General features: G+C 37.3%; 2 protein-coding genes across 5 annotated transcripts; one reads left to right on the forward strand and one right to left on the reverse strand.

Moving 5' to 3' along the window:
• On the reverse strand, positions 1-12,173 carry LOC121420509 (palmitoyl-protein thioesterase ABHD10, mitochondrial-like). Its single transcript, XM_041615175.1, has 4 exons — positions 11,884-12,173; positions 2,354-2,471; positions 1,740-1,892; positions 1-943 (listed from the first exon to the last, which is right to left on the reverse strand). The coding sequence occupies exons 1-4, from the start codon at positions 12,171-12,173 to the stop codon at positions 653-655; spliced, it is 852 nt and encodes a 283-aa protein (XP_041471109.1). The 3' UTR covers positions 1-652.
• LOC121420508 (histone acetyltransferase KAT7-like) lies at positions 11,892-27,447 on the forward strand. Of its 4 annotated transcripts, none has more exons than XM_041615174.1 (11): positions 11,892-11,965; positions 15,788-15,935; positions 16,322-16,513; positions 16,872-17,063; positions 17,646-17,812; positions 19,773-19,979; positions 21,087-21,359; positions 22,811-22,951; positions 24,202-24,295; positions 25,459-25,605; positions 26,132-27,447. In XM_041615174.1, the coding sequence occupies exons 3-11, from the start codon at positions 16,324-16,326 to the stop codon at positions 26,344-26,346; spliced, it is 1,626 nt and encodes a 541-aa protein (XP_041471108.1). In that variant the 5' UTR covers positions 11,892-11,965; positions 15,788-15,935; positions 16,322-16,323; the 3' UTR covers positions 26,347-27,447. The 4 variants fall into 4 exon arrangements, with proteins under 4 accessions (XP_041471108.1, XP_041471107.1, XP_041471105.1 ...); XM_041615173.1 differs by lacking the exon at positions 11,892-11,965 and adding an exon at positions 12,090-12,144 and having other exon boundaries at positions 19,794-19,979; XM_041615171.1 differs by lacking the exon at positions 11,892-11,965 and adding an exon at positions 12,112-12,144 and having other exon boundaries at positions 26,132-27,446.

Below are 27,447 nucleotides of genomic sequence, written 5' to 3' on the forward strand. Positions count from 1 at the left end.
ATCACATTTCTTAAACTTAAATTAAGCTTCTACCTTAGAACTCGACTGATTGTATCATTATATTATGTAATTATATACTTCCCAATGGTTTATGATTTAATAGTACTTTATTGTTGCTGCTTTTTATATGAATCAGACGTCAATATGAGAAATATGAAAATAAATGAAATTAAATGAAATGTTTATGAACCAAATTTTAATTTGACATAGTGCAAAATAATAAATGTACCGGTATGTAGACAATGTTGAAATAAGACCAATCTGGGCATTAGAATAAGTGATATTTAGACCAAGTGGCTCCTGGACCAAACTGAATTGATGATAGACCAAGTGGGTTTAGCCATGGTGATATTATACAGTCTGAGAACTAGACCATCTGCTAGTAGACCAGGGTCTTGTTCATGAAGGACTTGCAACTGTTTTAACTTTAACATTGTGGCAGCTACCATGGTAACAGGGCTGAGCAGCCAATCAAAATAAAGGTTTCCATGGTAGTTGCCATAATGGCAAAGTTACAACAGCTGTAAATCCTTCATGAAATGGGACCCAAGTGGTTTAAGCCATGGTGATATTAGATAATCTGAGAATTAGACCATCTGCCGGTAAGACCAAGTCAAGTGGATATAAAAGTCATACCTGGATCAAGATGGCTTCATAACTTCAACAGCTCCTCGAGGCAATCCACAAGCAGGCGAATATCTTCAGGTTCCGACATGCGATGAGCGCCCTCTTTGCGTAGGATAACATCCACGTTCTTGCTCTCCAGGCGCTCAGCAAGGGAAACCGACGTTTGGAAGGGAACAACATCATCTTTCATTCCATGTATTAACCGAATAGGCTGCTTGACTGGCATAGGGTTTTGATTGAGACATCGTGTGTAGTGTTTATCTACAAAGTTGTGCGGAGTGGTGTAGGATGTGTCGCCGGGGATTGAACCTCGGGCCTGCATGCAAAGAGAATCATTGGATTTAGACCCTTCTCTTTTAGTCCTTTAATATACATCAAGTGTTGTTTTTTTTTCTCATTCTGTATTATTTATTAACATTATATCCCAAAGTAGTAGAATTATCATTACATACTCACAATAATAAGATTGGTATAGAAAAAATGAAACAAACTTCTCACAATAAATGAAAGCAAAGCGGCAGAAAAAAAACAATAAAGCTAGTTTCAACTTTATGGAAACATACTTTACAAAGAAAACATTATAGACGTAAAAAAATTAATGATGTTTAATATCAATCATACCTTTCTTTTTGGATGGATATTGCCTGACTGGCATAAGGGTGGGGTTTTTTTACTGAAAATTTATACCTACCTTACATCAATTTCTGTTGTTGGCAAGATAGAAGGTGTTAACTCTTATTTCGCCACCCAGGCAACACATCAAAACTTCAGTATAGCCATTTACCATGCAGAAAACATCATCAATCCTGTTTCCTTACTGTGTGTATTCTTATGATTTCACCTGAAGTATCAAGAGCATGTGAAGGTTCTGCCTAAATTTCTAAAATATTTTGGTCTAACATGCACTGTATTCTATCTAATTTTTTTTTTTAATAATTCACATTTCAGTTTAGTTACACATATCAGCACGGTACTTTGTCTCTGAAACAGATCAATATCCCAATATGATTATCTCCCTATATTTCAATCCAAAGAAACAAGATAAGAGTTATTCTTGTCCTTTGAGGCATTGTTTTCTTTTCTTTTTTTACTTTTAAGGCTACACTACTTACCTCATGGACATGTCCCCTCTTCTGCTCTGTTAAAGACATGGGCCTGTCAAACTGTACTGCAGTAGCTACCCCAAGCAGGGAGTGGATACGTTCTGGTCTCTCTAAGGCTAAAAGCAGCATTATGGCCCCTCCCATACTGGAACCAACCAGAATCTAATATCAAAAATCATAATGGATTGAAAAGATTCTTTTAGTCATATTTAAGATTTTTTGGGGTGGGAGGGTGGTCAGCAGAAGTGTTTTTTTAATCTGACACAGCTTGATTGCTTTTATAAATAGTAACAACAGAAAATACGAATAATAAAAGGGGAAGTTCACCCTGACAAAAAATTGTAAATTGTAAAAAAGGAGTGCAAAACGCCCCCCTCCCCTGTGAAAATAAAGGACATATGAAGAGCAACAGAGAAGAAAGGAGAAAAATTGAGATCGGAAAAGGTACAGTGGGGAAGAGAGTAAGAGGAAGAAAGAAAAAGAGGGAGGAGAGAAAAGAGAGAGGGAAGGAGGAAGAGAAAAAAAGGACAAGTGAAGGGAAGAAAAATTAGAGAGGTGAAGTGAGAGAAATAAAAGAGTAAGATAGAGAATTTCGTCAAATTAATATTTTTTTAATTTCTCACCTGAGGCCCTACAGTAAGTTCATCAAGAACAGCAAGGGCATCTGACTTCCAGACGTCAAACATCTTTTCTCCTTTCCTCATCTCACCAATAGACTCGCCTAAGCCTTGGTAGTCAAAGCTGGTGGGTCAGTCAAAAAGAAGAGTTTCAAATATAGTGAGTTTAACGATGATAAATTAATGACAATGACATCATGACTACTTGTAATTTGATGGTGATGACAATGATGGTGAAGGGAATGATGATGATGATGGTGATGAATTGGTGATGATGATGGTGATGAATTGGTGATGATGATGGTGATGATGAATTGGTGATGATGATGATGAATTGGTGATGATGATGGTGATGATGAATTGGTGATGATGATGATGATGAATTGGTGATGATGATGATGATGAATTGGTGATGATGATGATGATGATGAATTGGTGATGATGATGATGATGAATTGGTGATGATGATGATGATGATGATGAATTGGTGATGATGATGAATTGGTGATGATGATGGTGATGATGAATTGATGATGATGATGGTGATGATGAATTGGTGATGATGATGGTGATGATGAATTGGTGATGATGATGATGATGAATTGGTGATGATGATGATGATGAATTGGTGATGATGGTGATGATGAATTGGTGATGATGATGATGAAGATGAATTGGTGATGATGATGGTGATGATGAATTGGTGATGATGATGATGATGATGAATTGGTGATGATGATGATGATGATGATGAATCGGTGATGATGATGGTGATGATGAATTGGTGATGATGATGATGATCAGCGTTCTCGCCAGTGTATAATACGCATGGTGTTTGCACCATGCGTGCGGAAATGGAGACCAAGTGGAACCATGCGTAAAATTTCAGCGACATGCGTGGCGACATGCGTGGAAAAATTAAATGGAAATATTCATTAAAAAAAATACACTCCCTGAACTCATCTTAGTGATATCAACTTAATCTATCGGGTTGCGCCGAAGTCCCACCAACTTAAGACCACTTACAGGCCTCCTACGCCACGGCTAGGAAAGTGGCAAGGCGCCCAGCTAGCTCGCGGCTGCTCGCTACGGTTCTCCTCCCGACTCCTTTCATTCTCTCCCAGTCATCCATGACCCAACTCACTGCAGACATAACATAAACCACACACACAAATTCTCTCCCCATCATCACAAGATCAACTCACTGCAAACATTATACACACACAGGACACAACGCAAGCACATGTTTGACCGTGGTTTGACCCTGGCAATTGTTTCTTCGAAGTGATTGTTTATAATTTTTAGTGCTGTGATGATAGAGTGATTTCCGTGCTTGACTGATATCTGATTTGATTTAATCCAAGTTTGAATGTGTGGTACTTGGTTTACTTGAGGTCTGTATGTTTACTGTTTAGTATTTTTAGCCCATTATTTGTCAAGAAAGATCTGCATTCGTGTCCAAATACAATGTAAAAAGATAAAGTTTTTGTAGAACTTTCGTACAATTCTGAGAAAAGTAATTTTATCATACAATATACCTGCAAGCCTGCAAATGTGAAGTTGAAATTATTTAAATGATGCATTTAAAAAAAAGACTATCCATCATGAATGCCGTCCAAAGCCTCTCTTTGCAATTAAATTTACCCTGACCTAATTTCTCAACACAGGCCATGTAGCAGCCAAACCCAACACAGAATGAAAAGGGCGGCAATCTTGTAACCCCCCCACCGCAAGAATATCAGATTTCCAAACATGTGCTTCTCAAGATTGTGCAATACTAGCGGAGACAAAGAAAGTTATGTAAACAACTCGCGGAGGGTTGGGACTAGTCTTTGTTTTCAGTCACTTAAGAACATGGCAAACTGGATGAAGGTGAAATACATCATTTAAAAAATGATTGTTTGGAATGAAAAGACTAAGATTAAAGGAAATATGACTGAAAAATATCCATAGTTCAATCGCTAATTTCATTACTGACAGAACAATAATATGTGTTTTATTAACTTCTGGTCATGACAAGATTTTTCCTCCCATTTAAGACTAGCGAGCAAATGATGGTGGGGGGGGGGGGGTTCTGGAATGAAAACCCCCCAAAAAAACTTCTCACACAAGTCACACACAAATCCCTATGTACTTTGATGATACAATCACAAGTGTTGCTTAACGCAACGCACGTGCTCTGTACTGGCTTTGTATGGAAGCAGGAGACCGTCAAAAACACGGATATACGTCGTGTCGTAATTCAATTTACTACACGACGTAAATAATTACGTAGTGTAGCAATTCGAATTACCACACGACGTAAATAATTACGTAGTGTAGTAATTCGAATTACTACACGACGCAATTCCGAATTACTGCCCAACGATTTAATGTCATGACGTTAAATGAATTAGTGTCGCTACATCAAATAATTAAGGTCGTGTAGTAATTCGAATTACTACACTACGTAAATAATTACGTAGTGTAGTAATTCCAATTACTACACTACCTAAATAATTACGTCGTGTAGTAAATAATTACTACACGACGTAATTCCGAATTACTGCTCAACGATTTAACGTCATGACGTTAAATGAATTAGTGTAGTGACGTTAAATCAACCAATGAGACCGTTCGTTATATGAGCGCAATGCGAAGAGCTGAGACTACAGAGTAATGTACAGGAACGTACCGGCAGGAAGTAAGTTGGATGTTCGACATTTGATATTCAAACTGTGAAGTTGGTTTGATATTCAGGTTCGATATTCAAACTCCTGTGAAGCTTGACCAATATTCGAGTCCGTCATTGCCACGGACCCGATCCGCATAGTACTGCCCCCCCAAAAAAAATGTTCTACAACTGAGAACAATAGGAAATGATAAAAGGAAAGAAAGGAACGAAGGATGAAAGATACGTTATTTTATGCATACCATGTCAAAATCAATCTCAAAGTTAAAGGTGTGTTTTTTCTCGCTGGCTCGAGACTTATTACGAAGCAAATTTTTGCTGCATGCGCCATTGTGTGCCCCCTCTTTTTGTTCTTATCACGCATTGAGCTTCGCCCTATAATGCTCGGGCACAATCATAAAACATCCTGTTCATACAATGATATGACCCCTCCGTTCTCCCTTCTCTTTCTCTCCCGTTCCCCTTCCTTTTCTTTCCAATCTCCCCCTTTCGCTTCTTTCTCTCCTATTATGTATTCTCTCTTTCCTTGTTTTTTTTTTACTCTATCCACTGGCGGCACCAAGAGATTAGTCAGGAACGTGGTTCCCGATGCTTGAAATATTCCGTTTTAATTTTAGCCCCCCGTTAATGTGCATGCGCCGGGTAACCGAGTCAAGTTCTACAAGTTAGGGTAGGTGGTTACCCCGGATAGGCCGTCGGGATATTCCTGGGGGCCCCTTGGAAAAAAAATAAACAAAATGCGATAAATAGACCTTTATTCCTTTAATTTTGTTAATTTCAGCCCCCTAAATGTGCATGCACCGGGTCAAACTAGTGTTTATATGGTTGCCCGAGTCAAGTTCTACAAGTTAGGATACTCGTTACCCCGGCTAGGCCGTCGGGGTATCCCTGGGGGCCCCTCGAAAAAAAATTCTTGCCCTTTTATTCACTGACGTTTGTCCCCTAAATGTCCTCGTACTTGGGCACGCCAGTGTTGTTATGGTTGCCCGAGACGTGTTGCACCTGTAAAACCCCTTAGCTTTCAAAACCCCTGAATATATCTGAATATCAAATGTTGGTCCAGCTTCACAGGCGTTTGAATATCGAACCTGAATATCAAACCAACTTCACAGTTTGAATATCAAATGTCGAACATCCAACTAACTTCCTGTCGGTACGTTCCTGTACAATACTCTGTAGTCTCAGCTCTTCGCATTGCGCTCATATAACGAACGGTCTCATTGGTTGATTTAACGTCACTACACTAATTCATTTAACGTCATGACGTTAAATCGTTGAGCAGTAATTCGGAATTACGTCGTGTAGTAATTATTTACTACACGACGTAATTATTTAGGTAGTGTAGTAATTGGAATTACTACACTACGTAATTATTTACGTAGTGTAGTAATTCGAATTACTACACGACCTTAATTATTTGATGTAGCGACACTAATTCATTTAACGTCATGACATTAAATCGTTGGGCAGTAATTCGGAATTGCGTCGTGTAGTAATTCGAATTACTACACTACGTAATTATTTACGTCGTGTAGTAATTCGAATTGCTACACTACGTAATTATTTACGTCGTGTAGTAAATTGAATTACGACACGACGTATATCCGTGTTTTTGACGGTCTCCTGCTTCCATAGCTTTGCACAGTCACAGAAATACACACAACACACACGATGCATCACGGCATACACTGCAGGCTCCAAGCAGAGAAAGTTTGTCCTCTGCTCGAAGTAAATCATTCTGTCAGCTCCAAATTCCATGTTTTTTCTATCTCAGTGCTTGGATTCGGCGCTGGCTCCCAAGCCTACTGAACGGCAAGTATCTGTGCATTTATGTGCATTTGTGTGGGCTTAAAAATACGCCACAATGGGGCTTCCTTAGCGTCTCTATTTGATGAAAAGGCCGTCGCTTCCGCGCTCTGCGCGGGAGGGGTGAACACCCACCCCCCAGGAGTGGCAGCACAAATCCCCGACATGCGTGATTTTTTTTCTGGCGAGAACGCTGATGATGATGATGAATTGGTGATGATGATGGTGATGATGAATTGGTGATGATGATGGTGATGAATTGGTGATGATGATGATGATGATGATGAATTGGTGATGATGATGATGATGATGAATTGGTGATGATGATGGTGATGATGAATTGGTGATGATGATGGTGATGATGAATTGGTGATGATGATGGTGATGATGAATTGGTGATGATGATGATGATGAATTGGTGATGATGATGATGATGAATTGGTGATGATGGTGATGATGAGTTGGTGATGATGATGATGAAGATTAATTGGTGATGATGATGGTGATGATGAATTGGTGATGATGATGGTGATGATGAATTGGTGATGATGATGGTGATGATGAATTGGTGATGATGATGATGATGAATTGGTGATGATGATGATGAAGATGAATTGGTGATGATGATGGTGATGATGAATTGGTGATGATGATGGTGATGATGAATTGGTGATGATGATGGTGATGATGAATTGGTGATGATGGTGATGATGAATTGGTGATGATGATGATGAAGATGAATTGGTGATGATGATGGTGATGATGAATTGGTGATGATGATGGTGATGATGAATTGGTGATGATGATGGTGATGATGAATTGGTGATGATGATGGTGATGATGAATTGGTGATGATGATGGTGATGATGAATTGGTGATGATGATGGTGATTATGAATTGGTGATGATGATGGTGATGATGAATTGGTGATGATGGTGATGATAATGATGGTGGACAGTGGTGCAGATGAGGAGGAGGGTGATGGTGGTGTTGATGATGGTGCAGTAGATGATGATAAAGATGAAGATGGTGGTGATAAATTGATGGCATGAGTTCTATAGTTTATTACATGTATTTTGATAAAGAATATGATGATGATGGTAAAATGGTGGTGTTGACAATGTCAATGACCATGGGAATCAATTTCGATTACAGTAACTGATGATGGTTAATTGATGACAATGACCATGATGATGGTGATGGCAAAGACAAACCATGATGATGATTACTGCTGAGAAATTGATGGTACCAATATGTTTATAATGATTATTAATTGTTGACAATTGAATAATGGTGATTAGACATATATGTAATTAATTGCAACAATCTCAATAAATAACCATCTAGATATACAGCTTCTAAATAAATACCTATTATTATTTAAATTTCTGTCCAATTAACTAAAATTTTTACACTGTACTCATGTACTACCAGACTCACTTCAAAGACAATACATTTCTAGGATAGATCTAATTTTTTTTTGTTAGTACAGTCAATGAGTCATTACTCATGTAGCTAATTTCTTGACCAAACTTTCCATTTCTTGCAATATGTCTTAACAAAATTTTGTTCTAAACTTAAGATAGGTTTAGAAGTTTTGGGGATTAATCAAATGTAGAACTAGTCTACATTTAAATATAAAAATCCCCAGAACATTTAAATCTAACTTAAGTTTAGAACAAAATTTTGTTAAAGTAGAAATATATTGAAAATCGTAAAAATGGAGAATCGTATATCACAATAAAGGAGAAAATAAGGAGAACACGATGGTGTACATCATTTATCATGGAGACCGATGAAACTCAGTTAATTGATAGTTTAAAGTTCTCTCTCTGAATGCTTCAAACACGCAGAATTACGTCCGCGAAATTGGGGATTTTTTATGACGTCACTGTCTGTACGAGAGGCGTGATTGGCTCTCCCACGTGAAGCTCCACTTGCATGCAAAACCTGTTGCAAGGGTACATTTTCTCCACATTGTCACTGAATACTTCGATCCCGAAATGAAAGAAAACCCAGAATTTTATCTAGATTTGGATTTTCAAATTGATGATTTTGAGATGAAGAGAATGATGATGAAGTGAACAACACAGTGACGTAGTTGGAGGTAAATTGGGGGAATTACGCCGATGATGATGATGAAAATTCAACCGTTTGCAACACGATCACAAGTGAAGTCATGTACATGCCGATTCGCTACCAATTCATGCTGCTGGAAGTGCTAGCTACGCCGCGCGGGCCAAATTGAATTCATGCTGGACATGAATAACCACATCCAGACAGAGTCTATCATAAGACGGAAAATAATGATATAACTGTACTTACAAACAAGTGAATAATCCGAACCTGAAGGCTAATCAACTCAACGAATAGCAGCAGACGATATGGCATATGCACTGCACGGTAAACTTCATGTGGCTGGGATAGATTGTCACTCGTTCTGTTAGATGTAACTTTTATCTCATTAATTTGACAAAATTACGAAACTCGGGGAATTATTTATCTATATAAAAATATAGTAACATCTCTTATCATTTTTTGAATTACGATAAAACCTGTTTTGAAGGAAAACGTTGAGGTAAATTAAAATTAGATGTAAAAGATCATCCCCATCATTATGTGATCGTAAACAAACAATCACAACAACACATGCCGTATTGTTTGCTCGCCTTGGCTGAGACTGAGAGAATAGATCTATATATGCACGTGTTGCACAGCTCTCAATCAGCAAGGCGAGCAAGGAAGGAATACGTGCATGTTTGAGATGGTTTGTTTGCAATGACATACAAGCTACGAATGTTGGGGATGATCTTTTACATGTAATATTAGTTTACCTCAACGTTTTCATTCAAAACAGGTTTTATCGTAATACAAAAAATAAGAGATGTAACTATATTTTTATATATATAAATAATTCCCCGAGTTTCGTAATTTTGTCAAATTAATGAGTTACAAATTACATCTAACAGAACGAGTGACAATCTATCCCAGCCACATGAAGTTTATCGTCGGTGCATATCGTCTGCTCTATTCGTTGAGTTGATTTGCCTTCAGGTTCGGATTATTCACTTGTTTGTAAGTACAGTTATATCATTATTTTCCTTCTTATGATAGACTCTGTCTGGATGTGGTTATTCATCTTATGGATTTAATTTGGCCCGCGCGGTGTAGCTAGCACTTCCAGCAGCATGAATTGGTAGCGAATCGGCATGTACATGACTTCACTTGTGATCGTGTTGCAAACGGTTGAATTTTCATCATCATCATCATCGGCATAGTTCCCCCAATTTACCTCCAACTACGTCACTGTATTGTTCACTTCATCATCATTCTCTTCATCTTTAAAATCATCAATTTGAAAATCCAAATCTAGATAAAATTCTGAGTTTTCTTTCATTTCGTGATAGAAGTATTCAGTGGCAGTGTAGAGAAAACGTACCCACGCAACAGGTTTTGCATGCAAGTGGAGCTTCACGTGGGAGAGCCAATCACGCCTCTCGTACAGACAGTGACGTCATCAAATTCCAGTCAATTCAGAGACCGATGCGAGGCATATTTCGGAGGGGCATTTTAGCGTTTTTTAATCGGCGATTTTCACCTTTTTGTATTATTTTCGGTATTTTTGAATGACCCACTGATGATCCCCACATCATTACCTTTCCATTGATATATAATAAGACCACATTCATAATCAATATATTTCTCCTTTAGAAAGTTTTTATAAATTAGCTACCAGTCATGACTCACCATGCTCACTGTCAGTTAGATCTAAGTTTAACATTTTTTGGTAGTACAGACATGTCTGTACTACCAAAAAATGTTAAACTTAGTCTTAGTCTAACTTTTTTTCATGTAAGAAGTTCAGTCATAATTTTCCAATTAATTTTGACAAGTACGATAACATATTAGAATTCTAATTCTAAAACAAAAGTTAAACAAAACTGACATTGATTCTAAAAATATAAATTGTAAAACTTAAAATAAATTAAGCCTAACGAGTAACGTTAGATTTGTCTACTCTTAAATAACTCTAATAGTAATTTATAATCTAGTCTAGTACGATATCGGCATGTTCTTCTTGCATTGGATGTCAACTCCCAAGACCGAGTCAGGATTCATCGTCAGGACCTTAACAAATCACTGAAGCGGAACGAGATCAATAAAATGTATGGCAGTGTATCCTATTGCCGGACACTTTCATTTCAGTGCTTTAAAAATGACAACTAGAGGAAATACAATCAAGAAAAATTATCACTTGCTATTCCAAATATTCTGAAAATCATGAATATGATAAAATTATTTTATATTTTCCAACCATTTTCTTTGCACCGCACTTGCCGCATACCCCTCCGCGAAAAACAATTATTTTCGTGCGTGACAAATTATATTGTAATTCCGGACGCGCGCCGGACGGGTAAACATATTCTTGATTATAATGATGTAAGAAAGAATTGGTGTGATTTTTTTCGAGATTAATCATCTCATGAGTAAATTCTAAGTTTTTGTTTGCTTTCTTATAACGATTCTGATCAGATCTTTGTTATAAATTTACGTTTGCTAACTAATTTCCTTTTTTTAATTGCGCGTTCGATATTGCACTTCCAAGTGTTAATGATGCTCGTTCATATCGTAAGACTCAGTCATCAAGTTAAGTTCTATCGATGCGCTGTCGATCATTGACGGCTCTCCAACACGGTAAACCTCGCGCACGGCCGGGGTATACCGGGAACATTGAGAACTAGCCGTCGACGATTTAATCGATGGAGCGTACGAGATTGAAATTCGGCAAATCAGGTCCGTATTTCAATCAGAAAATAGATCAATTGGTATCAATTGTTAATGCCAAAACTGTGTTATATGTTATTTCAAGCATTTTCTGTCATTTTTAGAGAAAAATAAGGTAAAAGTTATATTTTCGCTTTGGTTTTGCAATCTCGTTCTTTGAATTGATCTGTGATATTGAACTGCGGAAGTCTTACGGTACGAAATTGATTTCCTACGCAGTTATATGCGCGTCCGGAAATATGATAGTGTCCGGTAATACAATACGTCACTATACCGAACAAAGGCATGCCCACGCCGCCTGCAGTAGCCTTCCAGTGCCACGGCTTTTCCGCCGGTCATGTTGCTCATGTATCCCGGTAAAAACACAACGCCCGGATCTTTCCCGGGCGTTTGACGAAAAGCTATAGATGAAGTGTGTGTCCTTTGTAAATGTTCTAGACTCTCCCTGTCGTCTGTCATCACGAATCGCTGTTGGATTTGCAGACGGGAGTTAGATTTGGGAGCAGAAAGACAAAACATGCGAAAATTGAAACAAGTACGAAAATAGCACAAGGGCGCTGACATTTTGTTTTCCTAAAACAGCCACTTATTATCATATTGCGTGCGGACCAAGTAAAATGTCTTTATAATGTGTTAATCTTTATACTAGAAAATATATAAATATAATGTTTTTGTAATATTATATTTTAACATCAAATTATTGAGAATTATTTGCCGAATTTTATTTAAATCTCATAAAATATCATGATTGCAGTGCCAAGTTTCCGCGGTTTAGGTTTCCCAATTTTCGATGAAGTATTGAAAATTAAGATTTTTGCAACAAATATTACTATAAAAACTATATTGATATTTGAATAAATTACATAAATTTGTAGTAGTTGTAAATCAATTATTTATTTTTTCTTTTTAATCGAAAAATAAAATTAAAAGGCTAAGATTATCAAAATTTTGCAGTTAATACAATTAATTACAGATTGGCAACTTCGTACTCATTCATTCGACGAATTACGCTTTCCGTATCGAAACTTCGCACAATCTTAACGATATTTAAAGAATTCTCGACATATTTGAAGATTTTAAGTGAAAAGATCTATTCGTTAACCATTTTATCCAAGTGCTCATGCAATGGGACGGCGTAAGGTGAGAAAAAAACAGTATTTTCTTAATTTCTTGTCATTTTTTGTTGAGTGACTGCATCGACTGACTGTCTGTGGCTGGATGTGTGTGGTGCCCGCGTTTGCACGGTTTGTGACTGTGGCCTGTGCAGCGGTGGCCGCCTGCAAGTGCAAGCCAGGCGCGACCGCGGCGCGGATGTGCCTGCGCTCCTGACGTCTGCACTGCGCCTATGCAGGGGGGTGGGCATTTCATGAAGCTGTTCGTAAGATATGAATGACTTTATGAACGACTGGTGATCCTTGTGCTATGTGATATCCCTAATGTAATTGAATTGAGTTATGAGTAAGAACAAGTTCCAGTAGAGCGTAAAGTCGTTCGTAACTTTACAAACAGCTTTAATTAATGTCTGTCAGTGTGTCAGTCTGGGCTAGCCTGGAGGCTCTAGACAGCTGGCAGCCGTCTGTTTCGAGGAGTTTTACATTTTTTAAAAAATTTCTCCTCGTACACAGACGGCTCGCAATCGTGCAGCCACCATTAGGGGACTTGCAATGCGAACCCCCCCCCCCCCCCCGTCGGGGCTCTTCAATCTTCAATTTTTGTCTTAATGAATATGGTCAGTTCCCCCATGTCTGCGCGGTCTCCCAAGTCTGCGCACTCGCGTATCTGCGCGATTCTAGTAAAAGAAGATACGCAACGGGCACGAACTTTACACATGCAATACTATAGGCAGGTATTCATTAAAAAAATCGGACTCAAAATGGTGGAAAAATAATGAATTCAGGGCATTTCATGTGACGGCCTCAGAATGCAGCCTTTGTCATCAAAATCCCCGAATCGTGTGCAAAGTGAATGAGTGCGCAGACATGGGGTACCATTTTTTTTTTTCAATCTGAAAATGACTGCCCGAGGTTTTTTCAAGAAAATCTTATATTTTCTTTCATTTTTCAATGGGAAATTTGGTACACTTACTATTAATAATGTAGAGAACACTATTAACCAAAAGATTTTGTGAAATAAGAAGAAATTCATGTTAAATCTTAACTCAAATTGTTTGGTGCGCAGACTTGGAGCCCACCATCATAAAAATTTTAAAAATATACGCTACCAAAATGCAAATTGATATTTCCTCTTGGCATTAATTGCCAAAAAACAGAGAAAAATCAAGTTGAAAGGAACAAAAACAGTGACATACCACGGCTGTTGCGCAAATCCATTTCCCGTTTTATCCAATCTTAAGTACATAAACATATGGCCATTGAGTCCCCTGTACAGATCGCGCTAGAACTTCGGTCTCTGTATTTGGTGAGTAAAGCCAACGGAGTTCAGCTGAACAACCAACATAACAGAGACCGAAGCTTTTGGTCTAGGAGGCTCCTACTCCTAGTTTAGCCTAGAGAGTAAAAATAATTCACTAACGTGTGCTTACTCGCCATGGCGCCAGGGATTGCGTTCAATTCATGTGCGTGTGTACAGTTGTACCGCAAAAAATGAAATGTTCGTCCACGACACTCATTCAATGAACAAGGTTATAATATAACCTTGTTCTCAGTTATATCTCCATGTGTGGCAAAATAAGGGTGGCAATGTTTGGCTTATTTTCTCTTTTTGTTTGGGGCAAATGCCTGATTTTTTTTACACTGACAGTTTCTATTACACCTATTATTCATACAACTTGGCTCTTATTTAAATTTGACACTTTGAATAATTTTTTTCTTAATTAAAAATAGCGATCAAAAAATGAAAAATTTCTTGCCATATTACTTTCCACCAATAGAGGGCGTTCACAAAAATATGCCCAAAATTCAAGTTTTTGAGTGCTCTGGTGAATACAAAAATTATTCCCAAGTTACTAATGTAAAATAAATTGCAACTGTATGGAAATTAGTAATTTTGGTCACAAAAGTGATATTTTAATGATTTTTTTAAAGTGTGTGCTCTGTACAACATTGGCATACCATAGTCCTACCTGAAGATTCCCCACAGGCAGGGTGGTAGCAGTGAACAAGTGGTCCACGAGATTACTACATCATGTACATGTGCTTTCCTCCCAAAATAAAAGGAACTTCATTTCTGACATTTATATGATATTGATTTCATTTTTAAACAATAAATTCATTTTAAAAAATGAGGAAAATATCTTGAGTAGACTAGGAAAACCTTGCCGATGTTTATGTCGCCATCCTGCGCACGGCCAACATGGGAGACTCTCTTCAATGTGGGAGATAATTTCTCACATTATTGTTGGAGACTTGCTTTGCAAAAGAACAAAAGAAACCACACCAACAAAGGCATAATTTTTTTCGCCCCAAATTTTGTGGTCAGCATCAGAAGCCCATTTGTTGTGTGTGTGGATGACAACAAAAATCCTTATCAAAACAAAAGTAGACAGTGAATTTTCAAAGTAAATGGTGAAAAGGGGTAAGTTTTCATGAGGAATCTGCTTATTACATTTTTATTTGCCGCCAAGGTAATCCTTTTGAAGCAAATGTAAACTAAGGAAATTGGATACCCAAATTCTTTACAAAAGTCTCTGATATTGGAGATAATCTCTCTTATGGGAGACAGTCTCCAATATTGGTCGTGCGCCTCTACTGCATCCTGTTTTCTTTTTTTTGTTTTTCGCCAAGCTACATATTACAAGATGCATACAGAGGATGTGTACTTGTAGCTTGGCGAAGAACAAGACAGCTCAGGATGCCTCCATTCTGGAAAGTAAACGTGTGCACGCGTGCTGTACAGCACGCATTACCTTTTTACTTGTCAGAGATGTCAGATTTTAAGAGAGTGCCACATTTGCAAAGGTGTCAAATTTTCAGCTTTCAGTTCAATTTTCAGGCCATTGGTGGAGAGGGGGTTGTAATAGATTGAATGTGTATCATCTCGGAGTAATATTTCCAATGAAAATCTCCCTCGCAGGATTGTTTTTGGTTGTCAAATCTTTTGGAGTCCAAAATTTTTTCAAGGTCATAGGGAATTAGTTGACATGAATACTTGTGAGGTACTTTTCTTACATTATGATATGATTGTAATTTTATTATTAATTTGGTAAATTTTGATTATAGAAAGAGGACAATAGTGACTCTTCAGAACACTGGGATGAATCTGATTCATCGGTTGATGTTGAGGAAGTGACCACGTCTGATGACGATCATGGCAACAGAAGGATCACTCGTCAGTCCACCCGCATTGTTACCAGGGCAACAAACCAAGGTAATATCACAAATGGCCCGCTCCACCCCCCCCCCCCAAAAAAAAAATAGTCTACATTCTCCAAGGTGATGAAGGATGTAGCTTTGGGTGTCCACTATTCCTGCCTTGCTGCCCTTGAAATTCCCCTAAATACCAACAGTAGTCCTAAGGAGATTTAAACATAAAGATGCTCTTCTCACTGAAGGGTTTACTGCTTGAGCTGCAAGCAATTACCGGTACACTTGCTCTTTCACGTAAATATCAATATGATTTAATTCAACTGTGAAAGTTAGAAAGATTTCTGTGTTCCCAAACTTAAACTTTGAAGGCAAAGAGTTACCTATAGTAAGTAATCTCCCTCAAACTATTAAAAATATTATTCACCAATTCACTTGTTTTGTTTTCAGTCATGAGGATGAGGGAGCAGTCACCTATGAAGACTGGGAAGGGCGAGAACAGAAAATCATCGGAGAGCTCTGACAATGAACCGCCACCTGCACCCACCGATACAGCAGATAAACCCAAGAAGAAAGGTCGTAAGAGGGGCAAGTCTGAGGCCCACCCGTCGGATACGGAGTCTGGTGCTTCGCTCAATGGAGGTAGGTTGAATTGATCTTCGGGGGAGGGTTTATAAAGCATTTTGTACATGTATAATGTCACACACATTAACCCCCAACTAAATCCACAACTGGTGGTCCATTCTTGTGCCAGTTGAGATAAAAAAAAAATGTCTGTCTTGACACAAGGGGAGTGCACTTTAATTTGTTAAGAATGAGAATTTATATCTACATGTACGAAGATCAGATTTTATTCAACTTCAGCAGATGGCAATAAAAATCTTTGATAATCTGTTAAGTTGAAAATATATGCAGTGTGGAATGCAGGAGGCCGCCATCATGAGTTTTATTATTAAAGTCTGGAGTGGATGGTTCATTAATATTTTCTCCCATTTAACAGGAGCTCCCAAAAAGAAGAAAAAGAGAAAAAGCGTGAAAGGAGATTCTAAGCTTACCAATGGAGAGCTTTCAAGTGATAAAGAGAGCGGAGACGGAGACAAGAAAAGGAAGAGTAGGATTATTGCCGAGCAGCAGCTTTTGAAATCAGAGAATGTGGAATTGAGATGCCCGGTACCAGGATGCGATTCAAGAGGTAAGATCTATGTATTTTAATTTGGGAAGATGATGGATGAATGAATGAACGTATGAACCATCACAAAGCAACAAGTTCATTGTAAAGACATGGAGTTAATCAAGAGTATATACATGTGTATGATTATTAGCAGGTTTGAATTTTGAAGTATGGGAATATAGTTTATAAATGCTCAGTTCCTGACTGGATTCAGGAGATGAGCTGGACAGGTTGAAGGATTGATGGTTGGATGGATGAATGAATGAATATGGAGAAGATGTAAAGAGATAAAGAAAGAAGAGAATTACAGAGGTAGAGTAAATCATTTTGAAGTTAGTGAATGATGAATGGAGATGTTTATATGATGTGATGATACTGACAAGTTAAAATGTATATGTAGGGGTGGAATGTAATGTAGATATGGTAGAAAAAAGAAGGATCAATTAATCACTGCTTGACTTATTGAATGATTTCCTTATTAGATGTGCAGTATATTAGAAAAAAAACTCTCTGGTGTTTCTCTTGAGTGTGTAGAATATAATTTAATGATTTCAGATACAATGTATCTCTTGTGACTTAAAACTTTTCGCCCACTTCTCTCAGGGCACTTCACTGGTAAATTCACCAAACATCGTACATTATGGGCTTGTCCCCTGTATCATAACATGACGGCTGAAGAATGTCAGGCCAAAGCTGATGCTAGGGCAGAGAAGAGACGTAGCAGACATCAAGAGCAAGAGAACGATGAGAAGAAGGCGTTACGACAATCGGTAAGCAATCTCCCTTATATCTTAAGGAACAATTTTGAAAGTGGGGAGAGGGGCGTTGAAAGTAGGAAGGCAGGGGCCTGTTCCAGAAAGTGTTGCAATCAAACGCAAATCTGAAAATCAAGCTCAACTTGATTTTCACCCAATCAACAGCGCGCATTTGGGACTTGCGATTGATTTTTTTACTTGCGTTTAAATGCAACTCCTGCAACAGACCCCTGATCATGCAAAAAATCACAATAAAATGGTAATTTTTACGTTTTTGTACATGGTTCTGCAGCCCTTGTGTTAATGTAAATTTGTTCTTTAAATTTTTATGTGGATTGAATATATGCTGCAGAGAATTAATTTATTTTTAAACACTCAAAGATATGTGTAAACTTTATAGAATGTTGCGATGTATTGTATTTAATGTGAAATTTGCTTTACCCCTATTGTCTTGCAGACAGACAAGTAGAATTGGTTTAGTTAGCAGTAGAGTACCCAAGGCAATGATATCAGTTGCCATAGCATCATGGCGGCCTGGTTCTAAACAAGTGAACCTGCTGAATGAAAGCGTGTGTTTCTCATAGGAGAAAATGGCTGCTATCAGAATTTGATCGCTTGCAACCTATTTTTCAGACGAGCCAAAGCCAATAGTCAGGTGTGACTCTGTTTAGAACCAGCCCGCCATGACACCATGGCAACTGACATCACACTTGGGTACCTTTTTGTTCAAAATTCCTTCTTGGGTGCATTCACTCATCCCTCTATACTTTACCTGGGCTGACCAATTTGAAATTCCTGATGAAAATTATACTGATGATCAAATATGCAACCCAAATTCTGCCAACTTTTTTATTATTGTAAGATGCATCACAACAAGGAAAATAGGGATTTTTTTTGTATGTGATACATTTTAAAAGAACCCATGCAGATTTCTATTTTGATTCATTCCTACAATGATAAACTAGAAATGTTAGTCTTGAGTAGTTGTTTACTTTTTGAAGTGATGCTTCGAATGTGCAGAATACATTGTAAAACAATGTATGCAGAAGTTTTTCTGCATTTGTCAATGTTGAAATAAGATTGATAATTGGCAAAATATGCAAAGAAGTCTCTTTAACATAGTTTTCAAATAGAAACATTTTTTTAAAAGTTGATTCACAGATAGTTACATACCACTCATTTTTTTTCTGGTGGAATAATTTCCATGCTTACTTGTGCAAATCTTATTCATAAATCTAATTCATGTAGACCATCTCTTTTGATTTTTTAATTGTAGAATTGTAGACTTACAGTGATTTACTTTACCTGGATTTACCTGATTTATAATTTTCCATTTTGTTTTTCTTTGCCATCTTGCTACTAACTTGCATTTAACATCATCATTCAAATGTTTATGTACTAATCCACACTTTGATTTCACTTGGACATTTCAATGTGTATTTCATTTGTAATCTTGTTTATCTCTGATGTATCATTATCAATGGTGTACCTTTATCATGTTACTTCCTATTCAATGTTCTGTCAAATCATTGGAAAATCAATTGTGCTCTCTGACTTGTTTCATGTTGTTGATGATATGTCCACCTGCATGTTTTGTGAAACTGTTATTTTATTTGTTTTACATTGACATTTTATATCCGACCCCATTGATATTGCCATTGTTTGTTCTGTTGTTCTGAAATGCAAATCTTTTGTGTAACATCATCTTGCCCCAACCCTTTACACCCCTTTTCCTTAACACCATTAAACACTCTATTTCAAAACCAACACTTCCTTACACCTAAAACCTTCCCTGACTCATTTTCTGTTAACACCATCGTCTTTTCTGAAACACTGTTTCAAATCATAACACTAAACTGAACCGTATCCTCCCATCTGAATTCTTGTCTGTGACTCTTGTGTTTACACCATCTTTACACCGACTCCTACTAACACTCACACCCTCGTAAAACCAACACCCTTGGCACTCAATCAGAACTCATCTCGTGCCCAACAGCAAAAGCGCTACCAGGTGCAGGAGCTTCGGAGACAACGCAAGGATCTTTCGGAGGATCTCAAGGTCAAGAGTCGACAGCACCGGGAGGAGTTCCACAAGTCCAGAGAACCTCTCCTCAATGGGATCACATCACAATTTGACTTGGACCTGTTTCGTGAGGCACAGATGCGAGCCTCGGAAGAGATGGTAGGTGACTCTTATACATGTACACATGTATGTACATATTGCCCTATTTGACAAACACAAACAAGTAACAAAAAGGACTTAATGACCCTATGTGATAAAAGATCATATCTAAAAATTTATAAATTATAGGGGGAGTTCATCCTGACAAAAATTTTGTTGCAAAAACAGCAGGAAAAAAATGATAAAAATATTGGTGAAGGTTTGAGGAAAATCCATTATAGATTAAGAAAGTTAATAGAATTGCAAGTTTTTAATTTGTGACGTCATAAACAAGCAGCTGCCCCATGTGTTATGTAATAGTTAATGCATGAATTTCATATCTCAGTGGTTCGTGGTGACTTATTTTTTTATTTCCTTTGTTGGACCAGGTGTGAAATGATTTGTGGATTGATATACTGAAAGTACTATAAAAACCATTTTCAATTTCGTAAGAAAATGACATTTCATTGACTTACCATACGATATGTAGGAAAAGCTGCTCGCATATTAAATTTAAAATTCTATTTACTTTTTTATTCTTTGATGGATTTTCCTCAAACCATCAGCAATACATTTTTTTCCATTTTTCAAAAAAAATTGTCAGGGTGAACTTCCCCTTTACATGCTGTATCTTATAAAATTTGGAAAAGGTTGCAACCTTGTCTTGTCTCTAAAGAGTCTCCTAATTTCTATAGAAACAGGTGCTTGTATCCATCAAAGTCTGTGGAATATCTTGCTTATAATAAGGAAGAAGTTTATAGGGTTTTTTTAAGATTCTGATCAATGATCAACACAATGGACCATTATGTGACTGAAGTAGAATACTGAAGTCATAAGCAAGACGATGGTAAGTAGATTGAATGGGCAGACAACTCAGAAGAAATATAATCATGGACTGGATTTCCCTACTTGCTCCTTGTACTGAAACAGACTGTACAGATGGAAGCTAGGGATGTTATACTAAAAGGATTGCTTGGTCGGCTTGGAGCCAAGCTAATAATCTTGACCTTTAAACTCCCCATTATGGAAAGGTAATACTCCCTTCTCTGGTGTCTGCTGTACATGCCCCACTTTATTCATCAAGTTCGTGCCAATATCTTTATGGTTTCTATTTTTTTGTACTCAAAGGAGAAGTGCGGCTTGGGCAACCCTGGCGAAGGCACCGTCAAGAAGCTGGAGTTCGGGCGCTTCGAGCTCAACACATGGTACTCGTCCCCTTACCCTGAGGAATACGCAAGACTTCCAAAGCTCTACATCTGTGAGTTTTGCCTCAAGTACATGCGAAGCTCGACTATCCTCAGACGACATCTTGCCAAGTGTGTCTGGAGACATCCCCCAGGGGATGAGATCTACAGGAAAGGCAACAACTCAGTATTTGAAGTGGACGGCAAGAAAAACAAGGTTGGTGCAGGGTGTGACCCTATCTTGACTCAGCAGGTGTTTCACAATGATGTTCGTAAGTTACCAGCAACTCTATGAACAACTAGTGATCCTTCCAGATGGTGAATGATATTCACCAAAGTTTCATTGATTTTGATAAAGCACTTAACCCTATCTAGGCCGGGGGGGCCTCGGAGGCCCCCCCCTCAACAAATCGTGCGATATTTTCGCCGTGCGAAATTTTTTGACCGCGCCGCTCGCTGACTTTTTACTTTCAAGTCTTGCGCAACTTTTGAGACCAATTTTGTTTCACCCGGGTACGTGGTTCCGAAATTAGGCAACATTATGTAAGTGCATGTCAGACCGAAAATTGCTCAAAAACGTGATTTCGTGTACAAAGTCAATGCAGATTGTGTTTTCAACCAAAATTCATAAATGTATGATTATTTTTAGTTTTGCTAGTCTAAATGTATTCATTTTATGCTTTTTATGATCACAGAAAAGTCCCCAACAAATTTCATTGAAAAAACAATGAAAAACAAAAGGTCAAAAAAACAAAGAAATACATAAGAAATTGCAAAAAACAATATAATACATAAGAAAATGATTTGATATCACAAATTTTTTCATGTACACTTGCTAAGGACACCACAAAGAGTTTCTATACCAAAAATTAGTACATTTGGAGCTTTATTTAGGGAGTTAGAGGAAAAAGTATGATTTCGCATACTAATTACGCATAAATTAGCATAATCACTTAATAGCGATTCGCATGAAATAAATTACTATACAATCTTGTAGATTATGTCCCAGGCAACCCGCGTGCCAATTTTCGGTGCGACCGTGCGGTCGACGGCCGAGATCTCAGGGGGGGCCTGGGAGGCCCCCCCCCCCCGGCCATGGGAACTCCCCAAATACCCCGGCCTAGATAGGGTTAAGAAAGGAACAACAGTTGTTAGTAAAGTTTCTTGTAACTTACAAATAGCCTTATGAAACACCTTTCAGATTTTAACGTTAACTCAGGTTTATCAATGCAACCAAGGTCATGCTTTTGTATTGATGCCCTTCTCATAGTTTTGGACATTTTTTTGTACCTTTTCTAATATTTTTAATTTATGCTGTAGATAGAAATTATGTGCCCTGTAGAAACGTTGCTTTGTCCAGTAGAGGGCATAAGATTTATAAGTAGACCATGAGATATCACACTTAATATTGATTGTTTTCTTTTCGAAGTTCACTATGTGTATTACATTTGAGGTTGCCAGCCAGTTAATAAAATTGCACTTGTGATCTGAATAATAAAGTAAACAAAACATCTTGGAGCGTGTGGATTTGAACCTTTCACCCTGTATGTGTTCTTTAGCGATTCTAGCTTCTGAATATTAGGGATTCTTAGATAATTTCTACATACATTGATGTGCTTTGTGATATTTTCACAGTTCTAATAATCTCTCTCTCTACCCATCCTGTAGATCTATTGTCAGAATCTATGTCTACTTGCCAAGCTCTTTCTGGATCATAAAACTCTCTACTACGATGTTGAACCATTCCTCTTCTACATCATGACAGAGAATGATTCATCTGGTTGTCATATTCTTGGCTACTTCTCTAAGGTAAGGTGATTTAAAGGGCTTTCACAATAGTTCTTGCGATTATTTGGTCACATTGGCCCGTATTCTGAAGTCAGGTTTAACTTAGACTCAGGCTTAAAGTTGTGGTTTAAGTATGGGAAGCCAAAAGTATCAATTTTTTTTATTAAGTTTTACGTTTCTCATGTGTACTGTGTTCTTTCCTGATTCATCGATGGTGAAAACAATAATCTATATATACTTCCTGGACAATTATGAATGATTTAAGAGCCAAATGAGCTGAAATATGATATCTCTACAATTAGTGATTTATGTAACAATTGGCTGTCCATACTTAATCCACAACTTTAAACCTGAGTTTGAGTTAAACCTGACTTCAGAATACGGGCTAATATATGTTGCACACAATCACAACGGTCGTAAGCAGTCACACCACCATGTGTGAAAGGGGCTTTAGATGAGTGTTATAAGCTACTATTGGCTAAGCAGATGTTTGTCAGTGAGAATAACCAACAGATCACTTCATGAAACAATGGGTAGCACTTAACAATATCCAAATCGGCAATAAATTAATTTTTCCCAGCCTCTGATTTTATGAGACGAAATTTGGAAATGCCAGGCAAGGGATGCTGCTAAATTCTTATAGATTCCCAGCCATGGCGTAATTTCCTTCAGCAAGAAATTTACCCACATTGTGCTGCACTCAACCCAGGTGAGGTGAATGGGTACCCAACAGGATTAATTCCTTGAATGCATGAGCGCTGAAAGGCAGCTCAAGCTAAAGCCAGGGTAATAATAACGATAACAACATGCCTCGGAATAGAATGTTTCTAGAAATGCCTATTATTATTAATACAAATAATGATTGTGTATTAATGAGAATTATGTATTGTAATATTATTTTATCTATACTATTTATAGGAATGTGTTTAATAAGAGTCTGCCAGCAAAGGTTCCACTTTTTAGCAGCCTCCTTCATTATCAACTTGTGTGAATGATTATCTTGTCTAAGTTCAACAGAAAATTTCACTGTGTGTTGATTGTTTACTTATATTAAGATGTCCAAAAATTAGCATATTGTAGTTGTTAGTGATGGTAATGAACAAAATGAAATAAAAATGAAATCATTTTAGTAATGATAAATAACACTTATGATTATGAATATGTCTTTCTTATTTGGCATTGATTTACAGGAGAATAACTCTTTACTGAATTACAACATATCCTGTGCACATATAATTACTAATATCTGTTTCTTTGCCATTGCTACGCAGGAGAAGAACTCTTTCCTGAATTACAATGTATCCTGTATACTCACGTTACCACAGTATATGAGACAAGGATATGGAAAGATGCTGATTGATTTCAGTAAGTAACTCATCTTCCTATTTATCCCATTAATGTGTTTGAGATATTTGTGATTTAGTAAGTTCCTTATCTTCTCATAAAGCCCTTTGTTAAGGATACTGTGTTTGAGAGATTTATGATTCAATAAGTACCTCATCTTCTCATTTATGCCCTATGTTTAAGATGTGTTTGAGAGATTTATGATTCATTAGTATCTTATCTTCTCATTGATGCCCTTTATTTAGGATGAGTTTGAGAGATTTGTGATTAGACCGACATTATTTTCTCTCAATGAAATCACAGGTAATGTTGAGTAGTGTGTGCGCAGTGCTTTGTAACTGAAAGGAAAAGACACTACATCAAATAATTATTGGATTGGATAGGAAAAAGGACCCAGATCTGGCTATTCTTATTTCCCTTTTCCCTTTTCTTCCTATTTATTATTGTATTTTATCATTTCCTTTCGTTATTTACCAAAGGATGGGTAAGGGGCTAAGATAAGATTGGTTTTGACAATATCTCTTCTTATATTTTCAATCCTATAGGTTACCTTCTATCTAAGAAAGAGAAGATTGGTTTTAATCATATCTTTATATTTTCAATCCTATAGGTTACCTACTATCTAAGAGAGAGGAGAAGATTGGTTGTAATCATATATTTTCTTATATTTTCAATCCTATAGGTTACCTACTAACTGAGAGAGAGGAGAAGATTGGTTTTAATTATATATTTTCTTACATTTTCAATCCTATAGGTTACCTACTAACTGAGAGAGAGGAGAAGATTGGTTTTAATTATATATTTTCTTATATTTTCAATCCTATAGGTTATCGTCTATCTAAGAGAGAGAGAGAAGATTGGTTTTAATTATATATTTTCTTATATTTTCAATCCTATAGGTTACCTTCTATCTAAGAGAGAGGAGAAGATTGGTTTTAATTATATATTTTTTATATTTCCAATCCTATAGGTTACCTACTATCTAAGAGAGAGGAGAAGATTGGTTTTAATTATATATTTTCTTACATTTTCAATCCTATAGGTTACCGTCTATCTAAGAGAGAGAGAGAAGATTGGTTTTAATCATATATTTTCTTATATTTTCAATCCTATAGGTTACCTACTATCTGAGAGAGAGAAGATTGGTTTTAATTATATATTTTCTTATTTTTCCAATCCTATAGGTTACCTACTATCTAAGAGAGAGGAGAAGATTGGTTCTCCTGAGAAGCCTCTATCTGATCTTGGCCTAATCAGCTATAGAAGCTATTGGAAAGGTGTTCTACTTCAATATCTTCATAAATTAGATGCCAAGGAAATATCCATCAAAGGTTAGATATTCTTGATCAGATTATTAGTCATCTTTGTCACAGTACTTGTTTGTATTATCATCCTGATCATCATCATCCTCAAAATTGTTCTCATGATTATCAATTCCAGCAGCTTCAACATCACTCATCAGTATCATTATTACTGTTGTCGTCATTATCACCATCACCACCTTCATCGTCATTATCACCACCACCATCGTCATCATCACCACCATCATCACCATTATCATCACTCATCATCTTCATTTTCTACATCATTATCTTCATTGCCTTGAATTCCCTGTTAATTGGCTTCAATGCCTTCCTGATTTCATATTTTCCTCATATTATTTGTACTGTAATGTAGAAATGCACCCTATAAAAAATATTGAAATTAAAGGCCTAAGATATAGTGTATACACACCAATTTATTTATTATCATCATCATCTTCATTATCTTTCTCCTCATCACCATTATGCTCATCTTCATTGTCGTCATGGTAGTCGTTATCATCATCATCTCATGAGGTATTTCTCATCCTTACAGACATCAGTCAAGAGACAGCAATCAACCCGTATGACATCGTCAGCACACTGCAGTCAATGTCGATGCTCAAATACTGGAAGGGAAAACATCTGGTGCTAAAGAGACAGGACCTCATTGATGAATACCTCTCAAAGGAGAAGGAAAGGACCAACGGCTTGAAACAGATTGATCTCAATAGCTTGAAATGGACCCCACCCATATGTGAACCTGTGTAGGACCTGGTGCCCGTTTCATAAAACTTGTTATAATAGCATATTGTCAGTAACAGTTAAGCTACTGAAATCCTTCGATTTCATTGGCTGACAGTAAACTTGTTAAAGAAATTTTGCATGTGTTATTATAATAAGTCTTTATTAAACAGGATCCTGGACCGTCCATGTAACTCTTAGAGACATTTACAGAACAGATTGTGGATAAGAAGTTGCCTTTGTTTGGACGATAGAGTGTTCCCATGAGCAGCCATGTTGGAGGAGAGGGAGAAGAAACCTGTGCATCAAACTGATCAATCACTTTATTACTGGCTTTGAGCCCTGCGCACACTGCGATCCATTGCGGTCCGAATTTCAAAGAAATTGTAATGACATTTGATATGAACTTTCCAACCAATAAAACCTTAGCAATTAAAGTTCAGAATAGTAATAGGAGGACTATCTGAACTTTAAATTCAGTTCGAACCTTTCTTGTAGAAATAGAAGCATTTTTAAATCTGAATCATTATGACATCATCAGTAGCGACTTGAAGCCGATTTGCACACTACTACACAGACAGGGTGTGCTGCAAAGTAAAATTTTGGTTTTATTTATTATTCCTAACATTAGGTTGTACTTCAAATGAAATGATTTTACTTTGAAGTTCATATTTAATGCAAAATGCGATTTTTTTTTTTTTTTTAATTTGCATCGTATCGGATCGCATTGTGTGCTCTGGGGCCCGTTGCAGAAAGAATTGCGATCAACCGCAACTCTACAAATCATGCGCAACTTGATTTTCAACCAATCAACAGCGTGCATTTGGGAAGTTGTGATTGATTTTTTTACTTGCGTTTAAACGAAACTCTTTCTGCAACGGACCCCTAGGCTTATTGCACACATGTCTTGGTTGTGTCCTCTATCATGGCTGCAGTGAGAACACTCTCTAGTCATGCCTGCCTCATTGGACACTCTGTAAGTTGAATAAATTCCCAACTCAAAGTAATTGTCAGAACCGGGGACTATCCTAAAAGGACCTTTGTGCCCCCCATTCCATAAATTCTACCATTATGGTAACTTTGCCGTCCAATGGTAACCTTCATAAAATCGTTCATTCAAATTGGTCG

Source organism: Lytechinus variegatus, chromosome 8 (assembly GCF_018143015.1).
Source record: "Lytechinus variegatus isolate NC3 chromosome 8, Lvar_3.0, whole genome shotgun sequence".
In the NCBI taxonomy this organism is placed as follows: Eukaryota; Metazoa; Echinodermata; class Echinoidea; order Temnopleuroida; family Toxopneustidae; genus Lytechinus; species Lytechinus variegatus.